A 25,303-nucleotide genomic window follows, 5' to 3' on the forward strand; every position below is an offset into this window, starting at 1 on the left:
TATGCATTCCATAACTGGAAGCCTGTATCTCCCACACTGCCACACCCATTTATGCCCATCCCCCACCCCCTTCTCTCTGGCAGCCATCAGTTCTCTGTATTTATAGGTCTGATTTTGCTTTTTGTTTGTTTTGTTTTTTAGATTCCACATATGAGTGAAATCATATGGTATTTGTTTTTCTGAGTCTGACTTATTTCCCTTAGCATCATACCTTCTAGATCCATTCATGTTGTCACAAATGGCAAGATCTCATCCTTTTTTTTTTTTAATTTTTTTTTCTTTTTCTTTTAAGATTTTATTTATTTATTTGAGAGAGAGAATGAGATAGAGCATGAGAGTGGGGAGGGTCAGAGGGAGAAGCAGACTCCCTGCCGAGCAGGGAGCCCGATGCGGGACTCGATCCCGGGACTCCAGGATCATGACCTGAGCCGAAGGCAGTCGCTTAACCAACTGAGCCACCCAGGCGCCCCAAGATCTCATCCTTTTTTATGGCTGCATAATATTCCAGTACACACACACGTGTGTGTGTGTGTATGCATCACATCTTCTCTATCCATTCATCTCTTGATGGACACTCAGCTGCTACTTGTTTTCAATTTGTCATAACATTCCATCTTTCTTCTACATGTTTGCTCTGTATATCTTTTCTATCTTTTTCCTTTCAGTCTACTTTATCATTACATTTGAATGAGTTTGTTTTAGAGAGCATGTAATTGGATCATTAAAAAAAATATCCATTTATCTATTTTGATAATGTATGTTTCTTCATTGATATGTTTAGTACATTACATTTAATGTAACTGTTGATATATTTAAATTTATACCTGCTTGTTTTCTTTTTCATTCTTCTGTGTCTCATTTCCTGTCTTTTTTTTTTTTTTAACATTATTTGAATCTTTTTGTAGTATTTAATCTGTTACTGTGTTCTGGATTATATCTTTGAGTAGTGTTTTTAGTGGTGGCTCTCAACCCACATGAGTTGAGACTTTTCTGGTTTTTTTGTACATGTGTACTGTATCCTGGATATTGTATTTTGAATATTATGTTAAAAGATTCAGAGTCTTATTTAGATGCTATGCAGGAAATTGATTTTCTTATTGTTTTGGCAGGCGGTTGACCCATTTGGGTTCAGGCCATAGGTTCTACCAGCCTTCTGTGTATTGTGATTTGAGTATCAACTTTCATTTTCAAAGCCTTGGTCATGCTATTTAGATCTGTTTTACAATCCAGTGGTCAGTCTGAGACCTGGGCTGTGTTCTCCCTTCAGTTCTCAAAGTTTTTGTTAGGATCAGATCCATGTATGCATCACTCAGGGATGAACCCAGAAGTTCATAAATAACTTTACTGGGATACTTTCTGAAGCTTCTCCTTCTCTACAGTCTCCTTACCAGTTTTCTGGACCTCTCCTTTTTAGTTCTTGAGCCAGAAAAAAAAAATGAAGTTTTTTTTTTACCTTTTTCTGCTGTGTACTTCCCACAAATTAATTTGTATACAAGGCCAAGTTATAGGAGGGCAGAGAAAAAAGAAACCAAGGGAAGAGTTTCACCCCATCCTCTTGGGGCCCCAGCTCCTTGTATCCAGAGGAAGATTTCCTAGGCACCTGTGAGTCTCCTTGGATGCACTCACTCCTTTCTGCACAGTGGGCTCGCCAGGATCTGGGACATGAGAAACTGGAGAAAAATAAAAAATATCGGGAAAACTCTCTCTTTCTGAGCTTTAGGAACGCCCCTTCTCCTTGCTCAAGCCAGAACCAGAGAGCTTCTTTGGGAGCTCTCTCTGCACCTGCTGCTTACTACCGTGTTTCAGACTGCCTTAAAATATATCAGGCAGGGATACCAGGGAAAGATTAGGAACCTGATTCTGGTTTATGGTACTTCCAATTCTGGCCGCCTTCTCCAATCCTTTTACATGGGATTTCCAGAGTCCTCAAATAGCTGCCTAATCCTTCAAGTCTGGGTTAATTCATTGCATTCAGTGGGAGAGACAGGGTGATACAGGTTTACTAGATCTTACCCAGAACTGGAACAGGTGACCTATTATGAATTTTTTTCCTCTGGGTTCAGAATTTCTTTCTAAATTATACATATATTCCAAAAACCTTACAAAATGGAAGGTGAAAGGGGCTCAGTAGAAGGGCCTATCTTCATATTATAGAGTATAGTAGTAGGAGAGTTGGATAATTTGAAAGCAACGTGAAGGTGGTGGGATAGGAGAGAGAGTGCAGCAAGGATACAGAAGGCAATTTTCAGTGGGGTTTAGAAAAGTAATCTGGTCTCTGATAAGGTTGTTTTAAACCGTAGTTTCCCCAAATCATGAAACTGACTTTGAATGGGTTATTTAAACCATGAGCTTCTCTTCCCTTACCTGTGTAATGCAAGTCCATAATATCCACGTCACTGAAAATATGCAAAGTTCCTGGCACCTCCTAGGTAGGTAGTAAATGATATCCAAAAATGAAACACAGTGAAACTGAGTGTTTTAAATATATTATATTGGTTTATTTGGGGTCTTAATTAATCAGCAGGTAACCCCACAGCTCTCTCTAGCTAACTGCTTCTTTAAACAATACTTTAAATTTTCTCTAAAAAGTATTAAAATTTTTTAATTAAAAAGAACCATGTTTTCTGTTTGGCCTCATTCCAGTTAGTTTTACATTGGAATGTAATGATGGTTTATTTGTTTGAGAATTTGGAAACATGACTGGTTTGCTTATTCTTTCTAGCCCTGTGGTTTAGTATTATGGTATATTTAAGTCTATAACATATAAATATTATATAAATTTACATAAATGTACAATATATATAAAATATAGGTAAGCAGTATGTTGTGTATAAAATAATATAACATTTTCAGTTTCTACATAGCAGGGTTGTAGAAGTAGTATTTCATCAAGAGAATTACATTTTGTAATTTATGAACAACATAATACAGACTAGTGCAAAAGTGACAAAAATGTGCAAATTAAGGGAACTATCTCTGTGTGACTCAACTAACATTCAAAAAGCCCTTACCAAAAAAAAAAAAATTAATTTAATTCTAAATTTATTTAGAATACACAACTTCCTTTTTTTTTTTTTTTTTAAATCCAGAGAAACTGATGCCTATAAAGTGCATAAATCCTGTGGTCTGTCATGATCCAGAATATGTAGGGAATTATATAAGTAAAAATCTCTTCCTTTAGGAAACTTGCTTTCTAGTTAGGGCTTCCACCAAAATTTAATCCTCTTTAAAGCCTTTACCTTTCCAAAGCTGTTTATGCTTGTAACTGCTGCTAATATTCTGTCTCCCTGCTCTCTCTAAGGTTCCTTATCAGGAGGCTCACACTCCACAGCCCTACCTGCTCTTCTCCACTCTCTCCACCACATGGCACCACCTCCAACACAGAAAAGTGTTTTCTTTTTGGTCCAGCCAGTCTGTTGGGCCAGAGTAGAATAGCTGAGACCCCAGTACTTCCTTTTATAAACATGATCTCCCCTTGGGCCAGTTTCCCAGGGAGCATTTTCTTCCTGAGCTCTGTTTATGTTATGAGAAATCTTACTGCAGAATTTTTTTGTGAAACGAGTTCTTCACATATCTCATCATGTTCAGTAAAGTAAGTAAACTGACTCAGTTTAACATTTATAGCTAACATTATCCTCGGTAATAGCACATATGAATTCGTATATTTATAATCCACAACACTCTTGGTGAGCCAAAGTAGATGGATTAATATAAATATATCACAGTTACTGTAAGAACATTTCAAGGACCAGGCCCACCCATTTATGAAATGAATTTTATATTCAAAAAGAAGCATATTTGGACGAGTTGTTTCTGCCTTTTTTTTTTTTTAGATTTTATTTATTTGCGAGAGAGAGAATGAGAGACAGAGAGCATGAGAGGGAGGAGGGTCAGAGGGAAAAGCAGACTCCCCGCTGAGCGGGGAGCCCAATGTGAGACTCGATCCCGGGACTCCAGGATCATGACCTGAGCTGAAGGCAATCGCTTAACCGACTGAGCCACCCAGGTGTCCCTGTTTCTGCCTTTTAATTCTACTGCCTATCACCAGAAACAAGGAAAAGTAGCTCATTAGATTGTATTTATTTTTCTACTCCACCCTACCTCAAAGGTAAATATTGAAGGGTTCTGGTGTGGCTGCAGTTATGGGTAAGAGGAAGGCACAGGTGGTAGCAGCCACATGCTGTAGACTGGGGGGAACCAGCTTCCTGGCCAGATGCTGGCAGTACTTCTTAATGGCTGTGCAACCTTGAGGAAAAGCCTTTCAATAACTTCTCTGTGCCTCACTTTCCACCTCTGTTATAGTACCTCTTTTATAAAGCTTTTTATGATTCTTGGGCATCGCAGCCTTTTTCATCCATTAATGGAAGATTAAAAAATGTAAAAAAAAAAAAAAAGGCAAAAGAACACATAGTATAAGTCTAGTGAATTTACTTCAAAAAAAAAAAAAACCTAATTAAAACTCTAAACGTATAAGATTTAGGGAGACTTAGAGGCCATATTTTTGGATATTCCAGTCAAATCTGATTTGAACTAGTTTGTTCTTTAGCAGTGATTTCAGAGAGGCTACCCCTGAACATGTGTGTTAATTTGGATTTTCTTTCGGAAACGTAGAGCTGTTTTAATATTCAATCCAGAATCCATGGGCAAGCTAAATAGAAACACAATGCACCTGTTTCTTTTAAACCTCCAAATTTGGGGGCTCTTTCTCTAGGCATCCATTGAATTCCCATATGTCTTTGTCTTGCTTCAGTCAAAGAAGTGAATAAAAGTTTTGTATGTTTAATTAGCAAGAGGTATTTAAAGAGTCGCTTAAGAAGGAAGAATCAACAATCCTTTTGAATGTGTAAATAAAAGTTCCTTCTATACAGTGCTGAGTACCTGCTGTTCAGTAATATTTTCACGAGTGATTCTTTAAAATCTATAAACCACCACATCAGTTAAAATTTCTCTTTCAGGAAACACATTATTTTTAATACTTATTGAATTAAGAATTGTGTTTAATGGCATAGTAATACAAAAGAAATTTTTCATTTAGCGAATTGGCAAAGTTTAAAGGGAGGTAATATTTATTAACACTGAAATGGTCACTCACATGATTTGAGTTTAAACTGAAAGAGCCTTTCTAGAAAAAAAGAAAAAAATTGGCAAAATATTCCCTAAGTTGTAAAAACATTCACCTATAGAACACCAAATCCTTCTTAAACTAGTTATAAGAAGTTTGTACCAATATTTATGTAAATGGGAATTTTATAGCATTAATCATAATACTAGAAAGGTGTGAACAATAAAAATGGAATAGTTTAAATAAGTGAAGGCAGTCATTGGTACTTTACATTTAAACACATATATTTGTTAGTTTACAGTATTTCAAATAATATTTATTATAAATTCCCCCCCATGCATACACACAGAAACAAAGTCATACACATATACACACATGCGGGACATTGACCAACATTTTAAGAATAGTTATTTTTGGAAGTTGGTTTAAGAGTTATGTTCATTTCTTTATACTTACTGATGTTTTACAAATGATGATGTTTTACTGTTGTGATCAGAAATATATATAGAAACAAACTGAGGGTTCGTGGTGGGGGGATAGGTTAGCCTGGTGATGGGTATTAAAGAGGGCACGTACTGAATGGAGCACTGGACGTTATACGCAAACAATGAATCATGGAACACTACATCAGAAAATATATATATATATATATATATATATGTACTTCTATTTGTAATAGTTTAGCAACTTTTTCAAAAATCTAAACAGTTTAGTTCTGACACTCACCAGCCAGAGTTAGCACAGACTCCACAAGTTTAAAGGTACAAGTCTCCAATAAGACTGCCACCACTAAAGATACCAGCCCTAAGTTCAGGGAACCCCAGGTCACCCACACTTCTGAGCAACTGGCTACAAATTTGGGGGTTCTCATCACCCTCTCAGGTTTGATCATTCACTAGAATGACTCACAGAATTCTAAGTGCTACATTTACAATGCAGGTTTTATTATGAAGGGTAAAAATCAGGACCAGCCAAAGGAAGAGACACCTTGGGTAAGATCTGGTTTCAGATTTGAAATTTTCATGCCTCTTTCCTGTGGAGTCAGAATGCGTCCCCTCCCAACATACTGATGTGTTCGCCACCTAGAAGCTCACTCAAGCTTCAATGGCCAGAGTTTTTATTGGGATTTCATTATGTAGGCATGGTTACTTGAATTATTAGCCAAGTGGTTGAACTAAATCTCCAGCCTCTCTCATCTCCCCAGAGGTCAAGAGATAAGTAAAATATAACATAGCTCAAAATACCACCCTCTTAATTCATATGGTGATCTTTTGGCATGATCAGCCCCCATCCTGTGACATCTCCTTAGCATAAATTGAGGTGTGATCCAAAGGCCCACCATGTTTAATAGAGACACTCCCATCACTTGGGAAATTCCAAGGATTCAGAAGTTTCTCCCCAGAGCCTGGGACAAAGGCCGGACAAAATCTTTCATATGCAACACTAAGTTACATGTAACAACTGAAATTGAGTAGTCATCACTTCCTATGGAAATGGAAGAAAATGATTAATACATGAGAGATTAATCAAAGTCTAATAAATATTTCTTTTTTAAGCAGGGCCTGTGTACATTCCTAGGACTATTAGCACATTAACTTCTATTTACTCAGCATGGAGTCTTGTGAAATAAAAGGTTTATAAAGTGAATGCTCAAAAAATACCAACGTTTACATTTATTAAGAGTTTCATCAAGCCTTTCAAATAAATCAAATATAATACTACACATATTATCTCATTGGAATATATGCCATGAAGTACTACACTAATATAGACCCTACACTAATATAATTAAAAAATAACCTCAATGTTTATATCTTGGAGATGTAATGAATATTGTAATTTTTAGACAATGTCTTTAATGTAACCATAATTGTCTGCAATTTTTAAAGTCCATTACTGGATAAATCCATTCATGTGAATAATATAATTAATGTCACTATCCTACTAAAATCTAAAGCAAATCCTGTACACATGTAAGATGTGCTCTAACTCATTTGTCTTTCATTTAGCTACAAATAGGAAAAAGCCCTCCAGCAATGCCTCCATTTTCTTTCTCCTAGTTCTTTCCAGTTTCCAAACTCATTACCAACAGCGCTTGTAAAATCATGTTTGCTAGAACCATAGTCACTGCAGAATCAGTGATGGGGAGTTATTGATGTCAGCTTGAAACCCAGGATAAAGTCTTCACCAGGGATTCTTAGTTATGTCTGTTAATGGCTGAATGGCAAGCAGCTCTTTTATGCTACACTTGAAGACGGACACTTATTCTTGGTTTCTTCACCAGCTGGTTTATTTTATCTAGTGAAATTATGCGTGCTTGTTGAGGATTTGCTGTGTGCCAGGCACTGTTTTAAAAGTGCTATCTGAGGGGGCGCCTGGGTGGCTCAGTCGTTAAGCGTCTACCTTCGGCTCAGGTCATGATCTATGGGTCCGGGGATCCAGCCCTGCATCGGGCTCCCTGCTCAGCAGGAAGCCTGCTCCTGCTTCTCCCTCTCCCTCTGCCCCTCCCCCTGCTTGTGCTCTCTCTCTCTCTCTCTCTCTCTCTGTCAAATAAATAAATAAAATCTTCAAAAAAATAAAATAAAAATTTTAATAAATAAAGTGCTCTCTGAGTGTACCATGTCAGTCTTCACAACAGTTCTGTGAGGTGGATGCAGCTGTCATACTGCCCATGACACAACAACCCAACAGCAGAATAGTCACTCAAAGTCATATAGCCATTAGGGATACCTGGGATCTGCGTATCTGAGCCAATGTGCTGGCATACATCACTTACCAGCCACCAAATCTACCTTCCTCCAAGTATCCTACCTTTTGTACAAAGGATATCCTCTCCCAGCAGTTATATGTTAAACCCAGATGGTCAGTTGTGGTAGATGGACTAGGACTTTGCAGGAACTAGCTGTTTTTCCTGCCCTTGGTAAGAAGCAGAGGAATTGTACAGACAGTGACCCCCTGGTTTCTTTTCTCTCCTCTCACTGTTGAAGGCACTGGAAACTGTCAGAGCCTAAGGTTTCAGTTTGCATATGCAGATCTCCAAGACTTCTGCCTAGAGAATTGCAAGATTGTCACATGTCCAAAGGCTCCCTTGCCAAGAGGCCAGGACACATTCCAGTAAATACTCAACTGCAAAAAGTTTCCATCACGGTTTCTTCATTGTTTACACTTCCAGGAATAATGTAGAAAGGAACAACAGATATTTAGTTAGAAAGTTATATGCAACATATAACTGTCAAATAGTTCTTTTGTATTGTGAAATCATATGTCAGACACATAAATCTGCATATTTAAACATATATGTACCTTTTAAAGACTAGTAAGAACCCATCACCCCTGTTCTCACCACCCTGTAAACTAAAGCATTAGGAGAAGCTTCAAACCCCTGTGGGCCACAATGACACTTGCCCCACATTCTCCTGAATTTTGTGTTATTCCCTAACTTTTCTTTAAAGTATGTATTCCCCCATGTATATATCCGGAAAATAATGTTCTGTTTCATTTTCCTACATTTGAACATTAAATGATATCGTATATGTGTTCTCCAATGACTTCCTTTTATTTTTTTGTTTAGTGTCGTTATTTTGAGATTCATCTCTCTTGATGATATGGCTATAGTTTGTTTTCACTACAGTATACTCTTGCATCATAGGAATGTACCAGAATTTATTTGTTAAGGGGTGCCTGGATGGCTCAGTGGGTTAAGCGTCTGCCTTCAGCTCAGGTCATGATCCCAGGGTCCTGGGATCGAGCCCCACATCGGGCTCCTTGCTTAGCAGGGAGCCTGCTTCTCCCTCCCCCTCTGCTGCTCCCCTTGCTTGTGCGCTCTGTCAAATAAATAAAATCTTAAAAAAAAGAAAAGAATTTATTTGTTCAGTGTACCATTGATGGACATTTGGAGTGTTTTTTTAAATTTTATTTTATTATGTTATGTTAGTCACCATACATTACATCAGTAGTTTTTGATGTAGTGTTCCATGATTCATTGTTTGCGTATAACACCCAGTGCTCCATTCAGTACGTCCCCTCTTTAATACCCATCACCAGGCTAACCCATCCCCCCACCCCACTCCCCTCTAGAACCCTCAGTTTGTTTCTCAGAGTCCATAGTCTCTCATGGTTTTTTTTAATATGAACAGTGTGTCGACATTTTTGTATGTATCTTCTGTATACATGTACAAGAGTCACTTGAAGGTATATTCCTAAGAGTGTCCAGGATTTAAGGTTCTAGAAACACTCATTTTCTAAACACCAGAGATTACCATCTTTGAAGGAATAGGATCAATTTCATGTACTTTGATTGGCCTGTAGTTTGTTCTGACTTTTTGATGTGCCCTAGAATACTTTTCTTTTTTTTAAGATTTTATTCGTTTAAGAGAGAGACAGAGAGCACAAGCAGGGGGAGGGGCAGAGGGAGAGGGAGAAGCAGACTCCCCACTGAGCTGGGAGCCTGATGTGGGACTCGATCCCAGGACCTGGAGATCATGACCTGAACCGAAGGCAGAGGCTTAACCATATGAGCCACACAGGTGGCTCCCCCCACTCCTCCCCCCCACCACAGAGTACTTTTTTAACCTTTAAGACACATAGGACTTTGTACAACTAGTTCTAGTTCCAGAAGTGAGTAGAAATGGTGCAAGACTGGTGGGATTCCAATCCATGCTTGGCAAGACAGTTATTTGAGCTGGAAATCTACATACTGGTTTATGTCATGGTGGTGGTCATTGAGTCAACTCAGTATCCATATTGACTACTGTCTTATATGGTAATCTAAAGTTTCTTTGACCTACCTCATCTATATTGGTGACTTTCTACTCAGCTGGAACTACACAAATGATCCCATTTTGTAATCTGATAAACAGAATGACACATTGGAAAGAAAATCCAAAAGAAACTTTGAATTTAGAAGTACTTGATTTTAGGGGTGCCTGGGTGGCTCAGTCGGTTAGGCATCTGCCTTCAGTTCAGGTCGTGATCTCAGGGTCCTGGGATTGAGTCCCACATCGGGCTCCTTGCTTGGCACAGAGCCTGCTTCTCCCTCTCCCTCTGCTGCTCCCCCTGCTTGTGCTCTCTCTCTCTGTGTCAAATAAATAAATACAATCTTAAAAAAAATAGACTTGATTTTAGTAGGGTTGGCTATTTATGAGAGAGATAATATAATTAAAGATATGGAAAGTACTCAACCCTTTGCCTGACATTAGATAAGCATTCATAAATTATAGCCTTTGTTGATGTTGTTCATTGTTAATATCCAGAACTTAGAAATCCTAAAATTCCTTTCTATGATAATAACTTTTTTTTTCAGTCTTGAATGAATTCATGAAATCTCTCCCCCACCCCTTGTTTCAAATCTCATCTCAACCTCTGATTTACTTCTCTCGAGTTATACTCATAACGTTTACATATACATACTGTTTATTTAAATAAAATAAACTTCTGGCCTCTTCTTAAACAAAACATGCCTATTTGGAGCTTTTGACTCTTACCCTCCCCAGTCTGCACCACTTCCCCACCAGCTTCCTCTGCCGTTCAGTTAATGGCACTGTCATCAGCTCTGGTACCCTGGCTTGAAAACTGACGCTCATCCTTCACTCCTCTCTTCCTTAGTCCATCAGCAGCTCCTATAGGTTCTGCTCCTGACCACACTTCACCCTCTCCAGGGTGACCTCCCCAGTCTAAGCCATCATCGGTCCCACCCGGATTATGGCTGCCATCCCATCCTCACTGCTTCCACTCGTGCCCCCTCAAGAGAAAGTATAAATCAGCTCTCATCACTCCACTGATTACAGTCCTCCAAAGACTGCCCAGCGGCAATTATAGCAAATCCTAAACATTTTGCCTCGCTTTTCAGGTATGATCAGACTTGTTTCCATCTCTTCACTCTGTTCTCTTCAGTCCTTGTGTCCCAGTAACACCTGACCTCTTCCTCACCCTTGAGTACTCCAAGCTCAGTGCCATCTCAGGGCCTTTGCACTTATTGCCTGTTTTCCTAGAACTCCCTACATTGTAATGTCATGCCTCCTTTCCTGGTTCAAACAGCTCAAAGGTTACCCCCTGAGAGAGGCTTTCCCTGAACCTCCTGGGACCCCATCCATGTTTTTCCTAAACTTTTTCCTTTGTTTTCTTTATGTATCTGTACTATCCAGATATAATCTTAAATATTTGTTAATGTGTTTTTAATCTCATGCCACTACAAATCTCCAGCATGAGGTCACCTGTTTTTCTGGTTTTTACTATATTTTCGACATCTATGTTAGTACCTGATACATAATAAGTGCTCAGTAAATATTTGTTGAATTAATAAAAATATGAATGAAATGTAACTGGCGACAAAAAAATCATAAAACCTGTTACATGTATCACTAAGTAATAATAGTAACTATATATATCTATCTTAAGATATTAAAGGTATTAAAAGTATTAAGGTATTAAAATGTTTTATTTTTCAGGACTAAGTGGAATTCTTCAAAATGTCAGGTAACATTTTATGAATAAATTTTAATATGCTCTATTTTCAAATGTGAATTTTGTGATATTTTCCTTAAAAATTGGAGTTTATTTCCTTTTGAAATTATTTTTTATTGTTGTTTAGCATTTGGAGAAAACATATGTGTTCATTTATATATATGAACATTTCTATCTTTGACAGAAAAGGATTAAAAGGGATTTATATTGGCACATATGTACTGAAAGATCTCTAAAGTATGTGGGGAGAATTAAGTAAAGGAAAAAGTAAGAAAGTAAGTCTGCAAAGAGGGGCAGTACTAATAATATTAGAAGCCTGTGGTGACAGCCTGCTCACATAGAGAAGGGCTCAGAAGCAGGTCCTGCATTTTCAAACAGTGCAGAAGACGATGGAAGGAGAGAAACATCACATTTATGGGATTTGTGTTTTTCAGAGATAAAAATCAGTCAGTTAAGAGAATCAGAATTTTTCCTTGTAGTGAGTACAGGGAGACACGTCTCTGATCACAACAAGGGGATGAGGTAGCATCATGGAAAGTGAGTTCAGGCCCTCCTTTGCAACAATTATAGTAACCGAGATCAGTTTCACTGGAGAGGTAGTTTAAACTGCCTCTGACTGAGTTGTGTGTGGAACCACTGCATTTTAAGCCATTACGTATTTATTGTGTGATGTTTTGAAATCATTTAAACACAGTCATTTTCCAAAAAGGATTAAGGACAAAATAAGATTCACTCTACATATGACTGTGTTCTCCATATTATATAGTGGGGAAAAGAATTTTTGCTAATGAGCCAGCAGTTTATGTAGGTAGGAATCAGCATGAAGTCAGCTGAACCACTAGCATGAAAATGTGTTGCTTTGATCATAGCACAATATAAATAATTGCTTTGTTTTAAATCTATATTCAGCCTGAAAATTCATCAATATATATTAATAGGTTAATACCTAATATACATAATGAATTATGTGTCTTTTAAAAATATGAGTGTATTTCATATTATTTACATTCATTGATAAGAAAAAATGAATTTGGGGCGCCTGGGTGGCTCAGTCATTAAGCGTCTGCCTTCGGCTCAGGTCATGATCCTGGGATCCTAGGATTGAGCCCCACATCAGGCTCCCTGCTCAGCAGGAGGCCTGCTTCTCCCTCTCCCACTCCCCCTGCTTGTGTTCCTGCTCTCGCTGTGTCTTTCTCTGTCAAATAAATAAATAAAATCTTTAAAAAAAAAATGAATTTATTCTCTTATCACATTATCACTTCCATTGTAAATCATGTCCCTTCTACCTCTCCTCCCAAGGTGTGGTCCCCACAGCCCCTGAGCAACCTACAGATGAAACGGAGAATCAAATAAAGTCTCCTGATCCAAGGCCTGATGCTCCTCCTGACTACAATTCCCATTTTGTACCAGGTGGGTTAAATAATCAGAAAGATTATTTCACCTCTGCAGAAAACCATACTAATAGTTAAGATTGCTTTTAAAAGTAAGTAATTGAATGATTCAGTAAATAAGTATTGAATGCCTCCAGGATGCCAAGTAGTTTACTAGATGTCCATTAGAATATATTTGTAGGCTACTGAGGAAGGAAGTTGTACAAACACTAAAGGCATGCTCTTTGCTCTGTTATGAAAATGTGAAGAGAATGTTGAAGGACCTGGATGACAGTAACTGACTCTACCAGGGATTTGAGGGAAGATATAACTGAGGAAGTCAGATTTTTCTGGCTTGATGAGGAGTTTCTCACTCAACGGAAAGGAGGAAGGGACTTCTTTCTAGCAGAAGGAAATGTAGGTACAAAAGCACAAGGTCGTGTGGGGGGATGGGGTAAACTTGTGATGGACATTGAGGAGGGCACGTGATGTAATGAGCAGTGGATATTATATAAGACTGATGAATCACTGACCTCTACCTCTGAAACTGGTAATACATTATATGTTGATTAATTGAATCTAAATTTAAAAAAGAAGCCCAAGGTCATGAAAGTCTGTTAGGAGACATGCATGGGACAAATGCAAGAGCAATGGAGGTGAATGGCCTTGAGTGCTCATTAAGGAGTTATACAAATATTTTTATAAGTCTGAATGCACTACTGGTGGTGACTTAGTGAAATGGATACTCATAATGCTAGTGGAAATTTGAGTTATTATAGTCTTTTTATAAAGTAATTAGGCAATGTGTAAAATTTTTAAAATTAGAAATATGCTTACTTTCGAAGTAAGGAAGGAAATAATCGGGGTTGTATGCAAATACATTTCAATGACCTAGAAAATGATAGATAAGGTGTAGCAACATTTCTCTAAATATATAGTTAAATGTATATTTAGAGGTGGGAACCATTTGAGTTAGTCTGTGAAAGAGGAGAAGAAGCCCCAGTACCCAAAGGATAATGGTAAAAATGTTGTTTTGGCTCTAGACAAAAGATCCGTGGAGCTCAGTTAACCTCTGCCCTTGCGTGTTTTCTGAAAACAGCAGGGCTTCCTTTTCCCCTTTCCCTCATATATGTGCATATCTGGTCCAATATAACCCCTCATTACTGGCTCAACTCCTGCTAAATCCAAGGTCTTGACAGTCCTAAATTATAATCATGCCATATCTGACCATTTCTCTAAATTTACTTCAGAACATGATCTACATAATCTATCTTATGTTAATGGATCACTATATATCCAATAACCTAGGTTCCACTAGAACAGAGGCTCTACCAGTTCTAAGTAACATTGGCTATAAGTCATGTTCTGTTCATCTGGGAAAGTGTTCCTCTCATATCAAAAAATTAGCAAGAGCATAGGATATATCATTCAAATCAAATGACTAGATAAGTTGGAAAACATTATGATGCAGAGCACAGAACTGCATTTTCAGTTATGAAATACAGTAACAAAAATTCACTGTGATCGCCACCTAATGGCTGAACTATATACTTATTTATGATGATTGTTGCAAATTATGGCCCTGTAATTCACATAAAGGAACTTGGAATACTATGAAGTATTTGGCTTTAATTAATTTCTTTAAAATCAATTACTTAATTTCTATTAGCATTATAGTACTGGACATGCAATCCCACTGAAAATAATTTTGTCCCAAATATGTTTGAAAGAATAGCTAATAAAGACACTTTTGTTATATGTAGTCTATTTAAAGAAAAGAAATTGACATAATTTTGTGAAATAAAAAAGGATGGTAGTATTCAAAATAACTGAGAAGATGCAAATCCCACAAAGAGGTATTTTTCACGTTGGTATCGGTAGGACAAAGCTCTATAACAGAGTTCTTTTTTTAAATAAATCTGGGATATTATAGTTACACAAAATTAACCGTTTTGCTTTGTTTTGGTTTCCTACAGAACCAATCAGAATCCTTAATGGTAATTTCAAAGCTCAAAGGGGAATATAATATGCTGTTTACCACACATAATTTGATCATGTTTGTTCCTTCAGTTCTCTTAACATCTATGAATAATACATATAACAAAAATCATTTGATTACATAAACATGTATATAATTTTTCTAGAAATATAATCTGTACTGAATAGCCCCATAATCTAAATTATAATTTTCTAATTTATTGATCCTCAAATTTTATTACATGAGGTACTTTTATGTTAAAATCACATGGCTAAAGATGGCGGAGGAGTAGGGGACCCTATTCCAACCGGTCCCCTGAATGGATCTGGATATCTACCAGACCACTCTGAACACCCACAAAATCAGTCTGAGATGTAAGAAGATATATCTGGATCTCTACAAACAGAATATCACAGGCAGTTGGTTTCGAGGTATGAAGCGGGGAGCCGCGATTCCCTGGGCAGATTTTGGAAAATAAACGGAAGGGAGGGAGCCAAGCTGCCAGGATCCTACACCACCGGTGAGCGATAGACTCCTGTGCTAGGGACAGGGCACAGGCTCACAGACCGGTAGTGGCAGGGAAAGGACTTTAGGGTAGCCCCCTGGACTGAAATCTGGAGTGGCAGTGCCGTGCATGCGAACTGGGGGCGGCTGGCGGTTTTAGAAACACAAAGGGTAGAGACGCGCCTGGACCTGGCAGCTGAGGGGTGCACAACCCAGGACGCTGCAGTTTATAGCAGCACAGACAGAAACAGAGATAGTGTGGCCTGGAGAGCTCATTGAAGAACAGACTGCGATCTCTCTGCTCTGAGGCAGAGGGTTGGAAACGGTCTCTTCTGCTCTGACTCTTGGAAGAGATGCAGAAAGCCACCAGGGAAAGCTGCCAGAGAACAAAAGCCCCCAAAAAACGGTTTTCACTGAGCCCATCCGCCCCACACAGAGGGCAGGGCAACTCCACCCAAACGGGATTGCCTGAGTAACAGCGCAGCAGGCCCCTCCCCCAGAAGACAGGCTGGGAGAACAAGAGGCCGACAACCCTAAGGTCCCTATAAAACAGGTGCATCTTGCTTGGGTTGTGGTCAATAATTTGGATTCTGTATATTCCCTCAACCACCCCTCAACAGAATGACTAGGAGGAGGAACCCCCCGAATAGGAAAGACTCAGAGACTGTAACTTCTGCCACAGATTTACAAATGGATACAGATTAACCAAAATGTCAGAAATGGACTTCAGGGTAGCGTTTATGAAGACAATAGCTAGAATGGAGAAATCGATTAATGGCAACGTAGAGTCTCTACTGGCAGAAATGAAAGCTGAATTGGCAGAACTTAAAAATGCTATCAGTGAGATCCAATCTAATCTAGATAATCTAACAGCTAGGGTAAGCAAGGCAGAAAAACGAATTAGTGATCTAGAAGACCAACTGATAGAAAAGAAGGAAAAGAGGAGGCCAGGGAGAAGCAACTCACAATCCATGAAAACAGAATTGGAGAAATAAGTGACACCATGAAACGTTCCAGTGTCAGAATTATTGGGATCCCTCAGGGGGTGGAGAGAGAGAGGACTAGAAGATATATTTGAGCAAACTGTAGCTGAGAACTTCCCTAATCTGGGGAATGAAACAAACACTCGTGTCTTAGAGGCAGAGAGGACCCCTCCCAAGATCAAGGAAAACAGACCAACGCCCTGGCATGTAATAGTAAAACTCGCAAATCTTAGAACCAAGGAGACCATCTTAAGGGCAGTTAGGGGGAAGAGATTCCTTATGTACAGAGGGAGAAACATCAGAATAACGTCAAACCTGTCCACAGAGACCTGGCAAGCCAGAAAGGCCTGGCAAGACATATTCAGGGTACTAAATGAGAAGAACATGCAGCCAAGAGTACTTTATCCAGCAAGGCTGTTATTTAGAATGGATGGAGAGATTCAGAGCTTCCAAGACCAGCAGAAACTGAAAGAATATGTGACCACTAAGCCGCCCTGCAAGAAATGTTAAGGGGGGTTCTATAAAAGGAGAAAGACCCCAAGAGTGATATAGAACAGAAATTTACAGAGACAATGTTTGGACTTCACAGGCAACATGATGACAATAAATTCATATCTTTCAATAATCACTCTCAATGTGAACAGCCTAAATGCTCCCATAAAACAGCACAGGGTTGCAGATTGGATAAAAAGACAGGACCCATCCATATGCTGTCTACAAGAGACTCATTTTGAACCTAAAGATACATCCAGACTGAAAGTGAAGGGATGGAGATCCATCTTTCATGCCAATGGACCTCAAAAGAAAGCTGGGGTAGCAATTCTTACATCAGACAAATTAGATTTTAAACTAAAGACTGTAGTTAGAGACACAGAAGGACACTATATCATTCTTGAAAGGTCTATCCAACAAGAAGATCTAACAATTGTAAATATCCACACCCCCAGCATGGGAGCAGCCATCTACATAAGCCAACTGTTAACCAAAATAAAGAGTCATATTGATAACAATACATTAATTGTAGGAGACCTCAATATTCCACTCTCAGCAATGGACAGATCATCTAAGCAGAAAATCCACAAAGAAACAAGAGCTTTGAATGACACACTGCACCACATGAATCTCACAGATATATACAGAACATTCCACTTTAAAACAACAGAATACTCATTCTTCTCAAGTGCACACGGAACTTCCTCCAGAATAGACCACATACTGAGTCACAAATCAGGTCTCAACTGATACCAAAAGATTAAGATTATTCCCTGCATCTCCTCAGACCATAATGCTTTAAAACTAGAACTCAATCACAAGAAAAAATTTGGAAGAAATTCAAACACTTGGAAGCTAAAGACCACTCTGCTCGAGAATGTTTGGGTCAACCAGGAAATCAAAGAAGAACTTAAACAATTCATGGAAACCAATGAGAATGAAAACACATCAGTCCAAAACCTATGGGATACTGCAAAGGCAGTCCTAAGGGGGAAATACATAGCCATGCAAGCCTCACTCAAAAAAAGAGAAAAATCCCGAATTCACCAACTAACTTTACACTTTAAAGAACTGGAGAAAAGGCAACAAATGATGCCTAAGCCATGCATTAGAAGAGAAATAATTAAGATTAGAGCAGAGATCAATGAATTAGAAACCAGAAACACAGTAGATCAGATCAACAAAACTAGAAGCTGGGTCTTTGAAAGAATTAATAAGATCAATAAACCTCTGGCCAGCCTTATCCAAAAGAAAAGAGAAAGGACCCAAATTAATAAAATTATGAATGAAAGGACTAACACCAAGGAAATAGAAAAAATTATTAGAAATCGCTATCAACAACTATATGCCAATAAATTAGGCAACCTGGAAGAAATGGATGCCTTCTTAGAAACCTATAAACTGCCAAGACTGAAACAGGAAGAAATTGACAACCTGAATAGACCAATAAGTAGTAATGAGATTGAAGCAGTGATCAAAAACCTCCCAAAGAACAAGAGTCCAGGGCCTGATGGATTCCCTGGGGAATTCTACCAAACATTCAAAGAAGAAATAATACCTGAAGCTGTTTCAAAAAATAGAAGCAGAAGGAAAGCTTCCAGACTCATTCTGTGAGGCCAGCATTACCTTAATCCCCAAACCAGGCAAAGACCCTGTCAAAAAGGAGAATTTTAGACCGATATCCCCAAAATTCTCAATAAAATCCTAGCTAATAGGACCTAACAATACATTGAAAGGATCATCCACCACGACCAAGTGGGATTTATCCCCAGGATGCAAGGGTGGTTCAACATTCGCAAATCAATCAATGTGATAGAACACATTAATAAGAGGAGGGAGAAGAACCATATGGTCCTCTCAATTGATGCAGAAAAAGCATTTGACAAAATACAGCATCCTTTCCTGATTAAAACTCTTCAGAGTATAGGGATAGAGGGCACATTCCTCAAGTTCATAAAATCCACCTGTGAAAAACCCACAGCAAATATCATCCTCAATGGGGAAAAGCTGAGAGCCTTTCCCTTAAGATCAGGAACACGTCAAGGATGCCCACTCTTGCCACTGTGTTCAACATAGTACTAGAAGTCCTAGCAACAGCAATCAGACAACAAAAAGAAATAAAGTGTATTCAAATTGGCAAAGAAGAAGTCAAACTTTCTCTCTTTGCAGATGACGTGATACTTTATGTGGAAAATCCAAAAGACTCCACCCCCAAATTACTAGAACTCATACAGCAATTCAGTAATGTGGCAGGATACAAAATCAATGCAAAGAAATCAATTGCTTTCTTATATACTAACAATGCAACTGTAGAAAGAGAAAATAGAGAAACGATTCAATTTACAATAGCACCAAAAACCATAAGATACCTCGAATAAACCTAACCAAAGAGGTAAAGGATCTATACTCTAGGAACTACAGAACACTCATGAAAGAAATTGAAGAAGACACAAAAAGATGTAAAAACGGTCCATGCTCATGGATCAGAAGAATAAACATTGTTAAAATGTCTATGCTGCCCAGAGCAATCTATACCTTCAATGCCATCCCAGTCAAAATTCCAATGACATTTTTCAAAGTGCTGGAACAAACAATCCTAAAATTTGTATGGAATCAGAAAAGACCCTGAATCGCCAAGGAGATGTTGAAAAACAAAGCTGGGGGCATCACGTTGCCCGATTTCAAGCTATATTACAAAGCAGTGATCACCAAGACAGCATGGTACTGGCACAAAAACAGACATATAGACCAATGGAACAGAATAAAGAGCCCAGATATGCACCCTCAACTCTATGGTCCATAATCTTCGACAAAGCAGGAAAAATATGCAATGGAAAAAAGACAGTCTCTTCAGTAAATGGTGCTGAGAAAATTGGACAGCTATATACAGAAGAATGAAACTGGACCATTCTCTAACACCATACCCAAAGATAAACTCAAAATGGATGAAAGACCTCAATGTGAGACAGGAATCCATCAAAATCCTAGAGGAGAACATAGGCAGTAACCTCTTCGACATCGGCCACAGCAACTTCTTTCAAGATACATCTCCAAAGGCAAGTGAAACAAAAGCAAAAATGAACTTTTGGAACTTCATCAAGATAAAAAGCTTCTGCATAGCAAAGGAAACAGTCAACAAAACAAAGAGGCAACCCACAGAATGAGAGAAGATATTTGCAAATGACACTACAGACAAAGGGCTGATTTCCAGGATCTATAAAGAACTTTTCAAACTCAACACCCAAAAAACAAGTCAAAAAATGGGCAGAAGACATGAACAGACACTTCTCCAAAGAAGACATACAAATGGCTAACAGATACATGAAAAAATGTTTATCATCATTAGCCATCAGGGGAATTCAAATCAAAACCACACTGAGATATCACCTCACACCAGTTAGAATGGCAAAAATTGACAAGGCAACAAACAACAAATGTTGGAGAGGTTGTGGAGAAAGGGGAACCCTCTCACACTGTTGGAGGGAATGCAAGTGGGTACAGCCACTTTGGAAAACAGTGTGGAGGTGCCTCAAAAAATTAAAAATAAGGCTACCCTATGACCCAACAATTGCACTACTGGGTATTTACCCCAAAGACACAGATGTAGTGAAAAGAAGGGCCAAATTCACCCCAGTGTTCATAGCAGCAATGTCCGCAGTAGCCAACCTGTGGGAAGAGCCGAGATGCCCTTCAACAGATGAATGGATAAAGAAGATGTGGTCCATATATACAATGGAATATTACTCAGCCATCAGAAAGGGTGAATACCCAACTTTTACATCAACATGGATGGGACTGGAGGAGATTATGCTAAGTGAAATAAGTCAAGCAGAGAAAGTCAATTATCATATGGTTTCACTTATTTGTGGAACATAAGGAATAGCATGGAGGACATTAGGAGAAGGAAGGGAAAAATGAAGGGGGGGGAATCGGAGGGGGAGACGAACCATGAGAGACTATGGACTCCCAAGAAACAAACTGAGGGTTTTAGAGGGGAGGGGCGTGGGTGGATGTTAGCCCGGTGATGGGTATTAAGGAGGGCACGTACTGCATGGAGCACTGGGTGTTACACGAAAACAATGAATCATGGAACACTACATCAGAAACTAGTGTTGTATTGTATGGTGACTAACATAACATAATAAAATTAAATTAAATTAAAAAAATAAAATAAAATCCCATGACTAATATAAGAGTTAAGCAACTCACTGAGTTGATAAAACAATATTCTTAAGATTATTTATATGACTTTTAGTTGCACTGTTTTTAATAGTTCAAAAAAAGGGGGTAGGGATATCTGATTTCCAGTCTAATTTGGGTACTCTTAAACACAGTTCTTACAGGAACTGAAGTATATTCTTCATGACAAACTGAAACATGTAATTTCTTCCATTTGTTCTAAAGACACTAGGTTTTTTGTTTTTGTTTTTTCTCGTGTAGCTCTAATTTGACGTTTTTTTCTAGTTACTATTATTTTTCCCTTAGTCTGTCCTGACTGTCAGTGTCTATCAAGATCTATATGTCCTCTGTCCTTAAGAACTGGTATTCCCCAGGGTTGGGCCACTCCCCTGCCCTGCCTTGTCTCCTTCTTTCAACTATTCATTCACCCAACTTTTTACACACTCTCCTGAGTGATCTTGGTAATTTGCCTTTAACCACTTAAGAATCCCTTAGCACCCGCCTATATCAATCTCCTGTGCTCTGCACTTGCATTTCCCCGGAAATGACCCTGGATCTCAAACTCAGTGGTCTGTAATTCAACTTCGGCATGTTGCTCCAGAACACATACCCTCTATTCTTTCCCTCCTCTGGAGGTTGCAGGGACCCACCACAGAACTTGAGAATCTTTCCTCATATCCAGTCTGTTACTGAGACAGGACTGTCTCTTCAATGTTGCTTATTACTCCTCCACTTACTACTCCTTACATTACAAATTAACTTGCCTTCCATCTGCACTCCTGGAAGCACCTCCTGCCTAATTGAACCTCATTCATAAGGTTTCTGAGTGTAAGTCCAATTACTTCACTTTCTGTTTTATTGGCATACAGTTTACTCTTTGCAACAGAGGAGTATAGGTCTTTCATAATCTTCAGTCCTTCCCCACCTTCCTTTCTAGCCTCTCTGCCTAATCTCCATACACAGCCTTGGCCCCACTGCAATACTGAGTCTCCCTGTGCAATTGTTCATTTTGCACCTACTCTCCCTGTAAAACCTCTGTCCATTGTGGAGGTGCTGGCTGGGTCTAACATGTCAGCACTAACATCATAAGGTACCTCCTCTGCCTGGGTTGAGCACCGTTCCTCTCTAATCTCTTCACACACTATGAATCTACCTCTGATCCCACGAGTTACTTGCTTCATGATAACCATTCACTTTTTAAAAAAAAAAAATCTGTGTATTTTCTGTAGAACTGAATGTCCTCAAAGACATGTCTTTCTACATCTTTCTGTCTCTAGCAGTAAGCACAGCAGCTGGTCCTTGAAATGGCATTGTGGAGTGTTTCCCAAATAAAGAAATGTTTGATTTATTTCATGGCCTTGTTCTCAGACAGTATTAGAAGAAATAGTTCCACAATTCATGATGCTCCTGAGTGGGATTTTGATGAGTAACCAAAATGTCCCAGACTTCATGAGCGTCAAAAGCCACTCTTCCCTTTAATGCCCAAATCACTGGAATCTGACCCTCTGTCCAATTTGCCTTACAGGAAGGGCTGTCTGTCTTTATTTCTCATCCCACACAACTTCTGGAAGTCTTGGGGAATCGCCCTTCCTGGTGGTGGCTGGTTTCCTCGGCATTGGCTGACCCCAGACCACTGCTTTGCCTCTATGCTGGTGACCGCTTACTCTTTCTGAAGCCAGCTTTTTGCCTGCTACACTGTTTTTTCTGTACTGTGACATCCCCTAGGAGGGGTGCATGCGTGTGTGTGTGTGTGTGTGTGTGTGTGTGTGCGCGCGCGCGCATGCGCGTGCCTAAAAAAACAGCGGCCAGCTAGAGTCGCTCTTCTACTCTGTAGTTTCAAGGCTATGTAGGGAGTCCTATTTTGGATGTTCCTCGCCTCTCTGATCTAAAGGGAGTATTAGCATAATTTAATTAAGGGTGCCTCTGCAGTCAGAATGCTTGAGTTTTAATTCTGACTCTGTCACATATTGACATTATTGATTCTTGAGCAAGTTACTTATCCTCCTATGTCTCAGTTTTTTCCTCTGTAAATTAAGGATAATAAAAGTAGTCTCTACCACATACGGTTGATGCCTAGATTACAGGATTTAATCCATGTAAAGTAGTCACAACAATGCCTGGAATATAATAAAAGCTCAGCAAGTATTACCTATTACTACTTATATATATAAGTAGTAATATTTATATATATATATATATATATAAACATAGCTTCCTCTAACAGGAGTTCCTTCCTGGTGTGCATGGTGTCCAGGATCCAGTTCTTTGGGTTCTCTGAGAGAGAGCATAGTCTCCACCTTACCCGACTCTCTCAGGTCTTTTTCATTCTGTAGGAGGGACCTTTTCAAAGAACAGCCACCAATGGACTGTTCACATTTTTCAGGAAATATCAGTCCCTGCCCTACACAGCTGTGTGGCAGTGCTTTTTGATTACAAAAAGATACCAGATTTCCCAGTCTGGAGCCGCAGGCCCAGAGCCTGGGTTATTTTGGGAAATATGGCTACAGCTATCCCAGGCTTGTTCCCTTTAGCACACGTACTTAGGAGGTAAATCTCGGCTTCTGACACCCCTTGCTGTCTTCTGGACCAATATCCCAGTATAAGAAAACGCGGATACATGCACATCCACACATTATAAACAGTGCTTTTATAAACAAATAGCAATTTTCAGAAAGAAACTCAGTTTAACCTATATTTAGGTAAGATTTGTTTTTTCCTTCAAGGAGAAGATCCACAAAACTATTTGCAACCATGTGATTATGCATCACAGTTTTGTGACATTGTCTCCATCTTTTCCATTTTACAATAGGATCTTTTCTTTTACATTGGTTAAACAAAAGGGTCTTTAAATCACTGGCTTTCAAACATTCTTTTTTTTTTTCTTTCTTTTATTTAAAGTAATCTCTACACCCAATGTAGGGCTCAAACTCACAACCCCAAGATCAAGATTCACATGCTCTACCAGGCGCCCCCTTAAACATTCTTAATGACAGTCTACTATGACCCACAGTAAATAATATATATATGTATATATTTATATATTAACAATATTTATATGTATTATATATATGCTATATATAACATTTCATCAAGCAATAATACAGTGAGTATATAGCATATGGACAATACAGTTTGATTTTTTTCTATTTTATTTTATTCTAGTGTAGTAAATTTTATTGTAAAAATTTTTAATTGTTAATCATTAAATTGATTTCACAGCCCACTAATGTATGTATGTATTATAAAACACTATATTAGCACAATGTTTCTCAAACTTCGTTGTTGATAAGAATTAGTGAAATAGCTATACTTATATCAGACAAAATATACCTTAAGGCAAAAGTTGTTATTAGAGATAAAGAACATTTTACAATAAAAAAGTGTCAATCCATCAGGAAGACATAACAATTATATATATATATACATCTAAAAACAGAGCTCCAAAATATATGAAGCAAAAAAGACCGAATTCAAAGGTAAAATAGACAATTCAGTAAATAAGAGTTGGAGACTGCAATACCCCACTTATAGTAATGGATAGAACAACTAAGCAGAAGGTCAAAGGGAAATAGAGGCCATAAGCAATATTATACACCAAACTAAACATAGACACGTATAGATTACTCTACCCAACAACAGCAGAATATACATTCTTCTCAAGTGCATATAGGACATTTTCCAAAATAGATGACTGATTGAGCCAAAAAACAAGTCATAAATTTAAAACGACTAAAATCATACATGTTTCACAATGGAAGAAAATTAGTAATCAATAAAAATAGAAGGAAAGTTGGGAAATTCGAGGAAATTAACACACCATTAAATAACCAAAAAGGCAAAAAGAAATCACAGGAGAAATTGGAAAATACTTTTGAGGTAAATAAAATCTCAATATACCAAAGCTTATGGGATACAGCTAAAACAGAGCATAAAGAGGGGAGCCTGGGTGACTCAGTTGGTTTTGAGATTGAGCTCCACATCGGGCTCTGTGCTCAGCAGGGAGTCTGCTTAAGATTCTCTCTCTCTCTCCCTCTGCCTCTCCTCTCTCTCTCAAATAAATAAACCTTAAAAAAAAATCAGAGAGAAATTTATAGCTATCAACACCTACATTAAAAAAGAAGAAAGACTTCAAATCAGTAACCCAACTTTTCACCTTAGAAAGAAGCCAAACCCTAAGCAAGTAGGAGGAAATAACAGAATTTAAAGTAGAAGTAAATGAAATAGAGAAAAGCAATAGGCCAAACTGACAAAACCAAAAGTTGGATCTTTTAAA

General features: G+C 38.4%; 1 protein-coding gene across 3 annotated transcripts in view; it reads left to right on the forward strand.

Annotated features, from left to right (window-relative positions):
• The window catches only part of PLSCR4 (phospholipid scramblase 4), a 128,456-nt gene that overhangs the window by 90,211 nt on the left and 12,942 nt on the right, over window positions 1-25,303 (forward strand). For all 3 annotated transcript variants that reach the window (XM_064586692.1, XM_064586684.1, XM_064586690.1), the window contains 2 exons: window positions 11,509-11,536; window positions 12,824-12,934. In XM_064586692.1, coding sequence (XP_064442762.1) covers window positions 11,530-11,536; window positions 12,824-12,934 — 118 coding nt within the window. In that variant the 5' untranslated portion in view covers window positions 11,509-11,529. The remainder of the gene's footprint in view (window positions 1-11,508; window positions 11,537-12,823; window positions 12,935-25,303) is intronic.

The sequence above is a fragment of the Mirounga angustirostris genome, unplaced genomic scaffold (genome assembly GCF_029215605.1).
Source record: "Mirounga angustirostris isolate CCGP_5_RB_7025 unplaced genomic scaffold, mMirAng1.0.hap1 SCAF_1, whole genome shotgun sequence".
NCBI lineage: Eukaryota > Metazoa > Chordata > Mammalia > Carnivora > Phocidae > Mirounga > Mirounga angustirostris.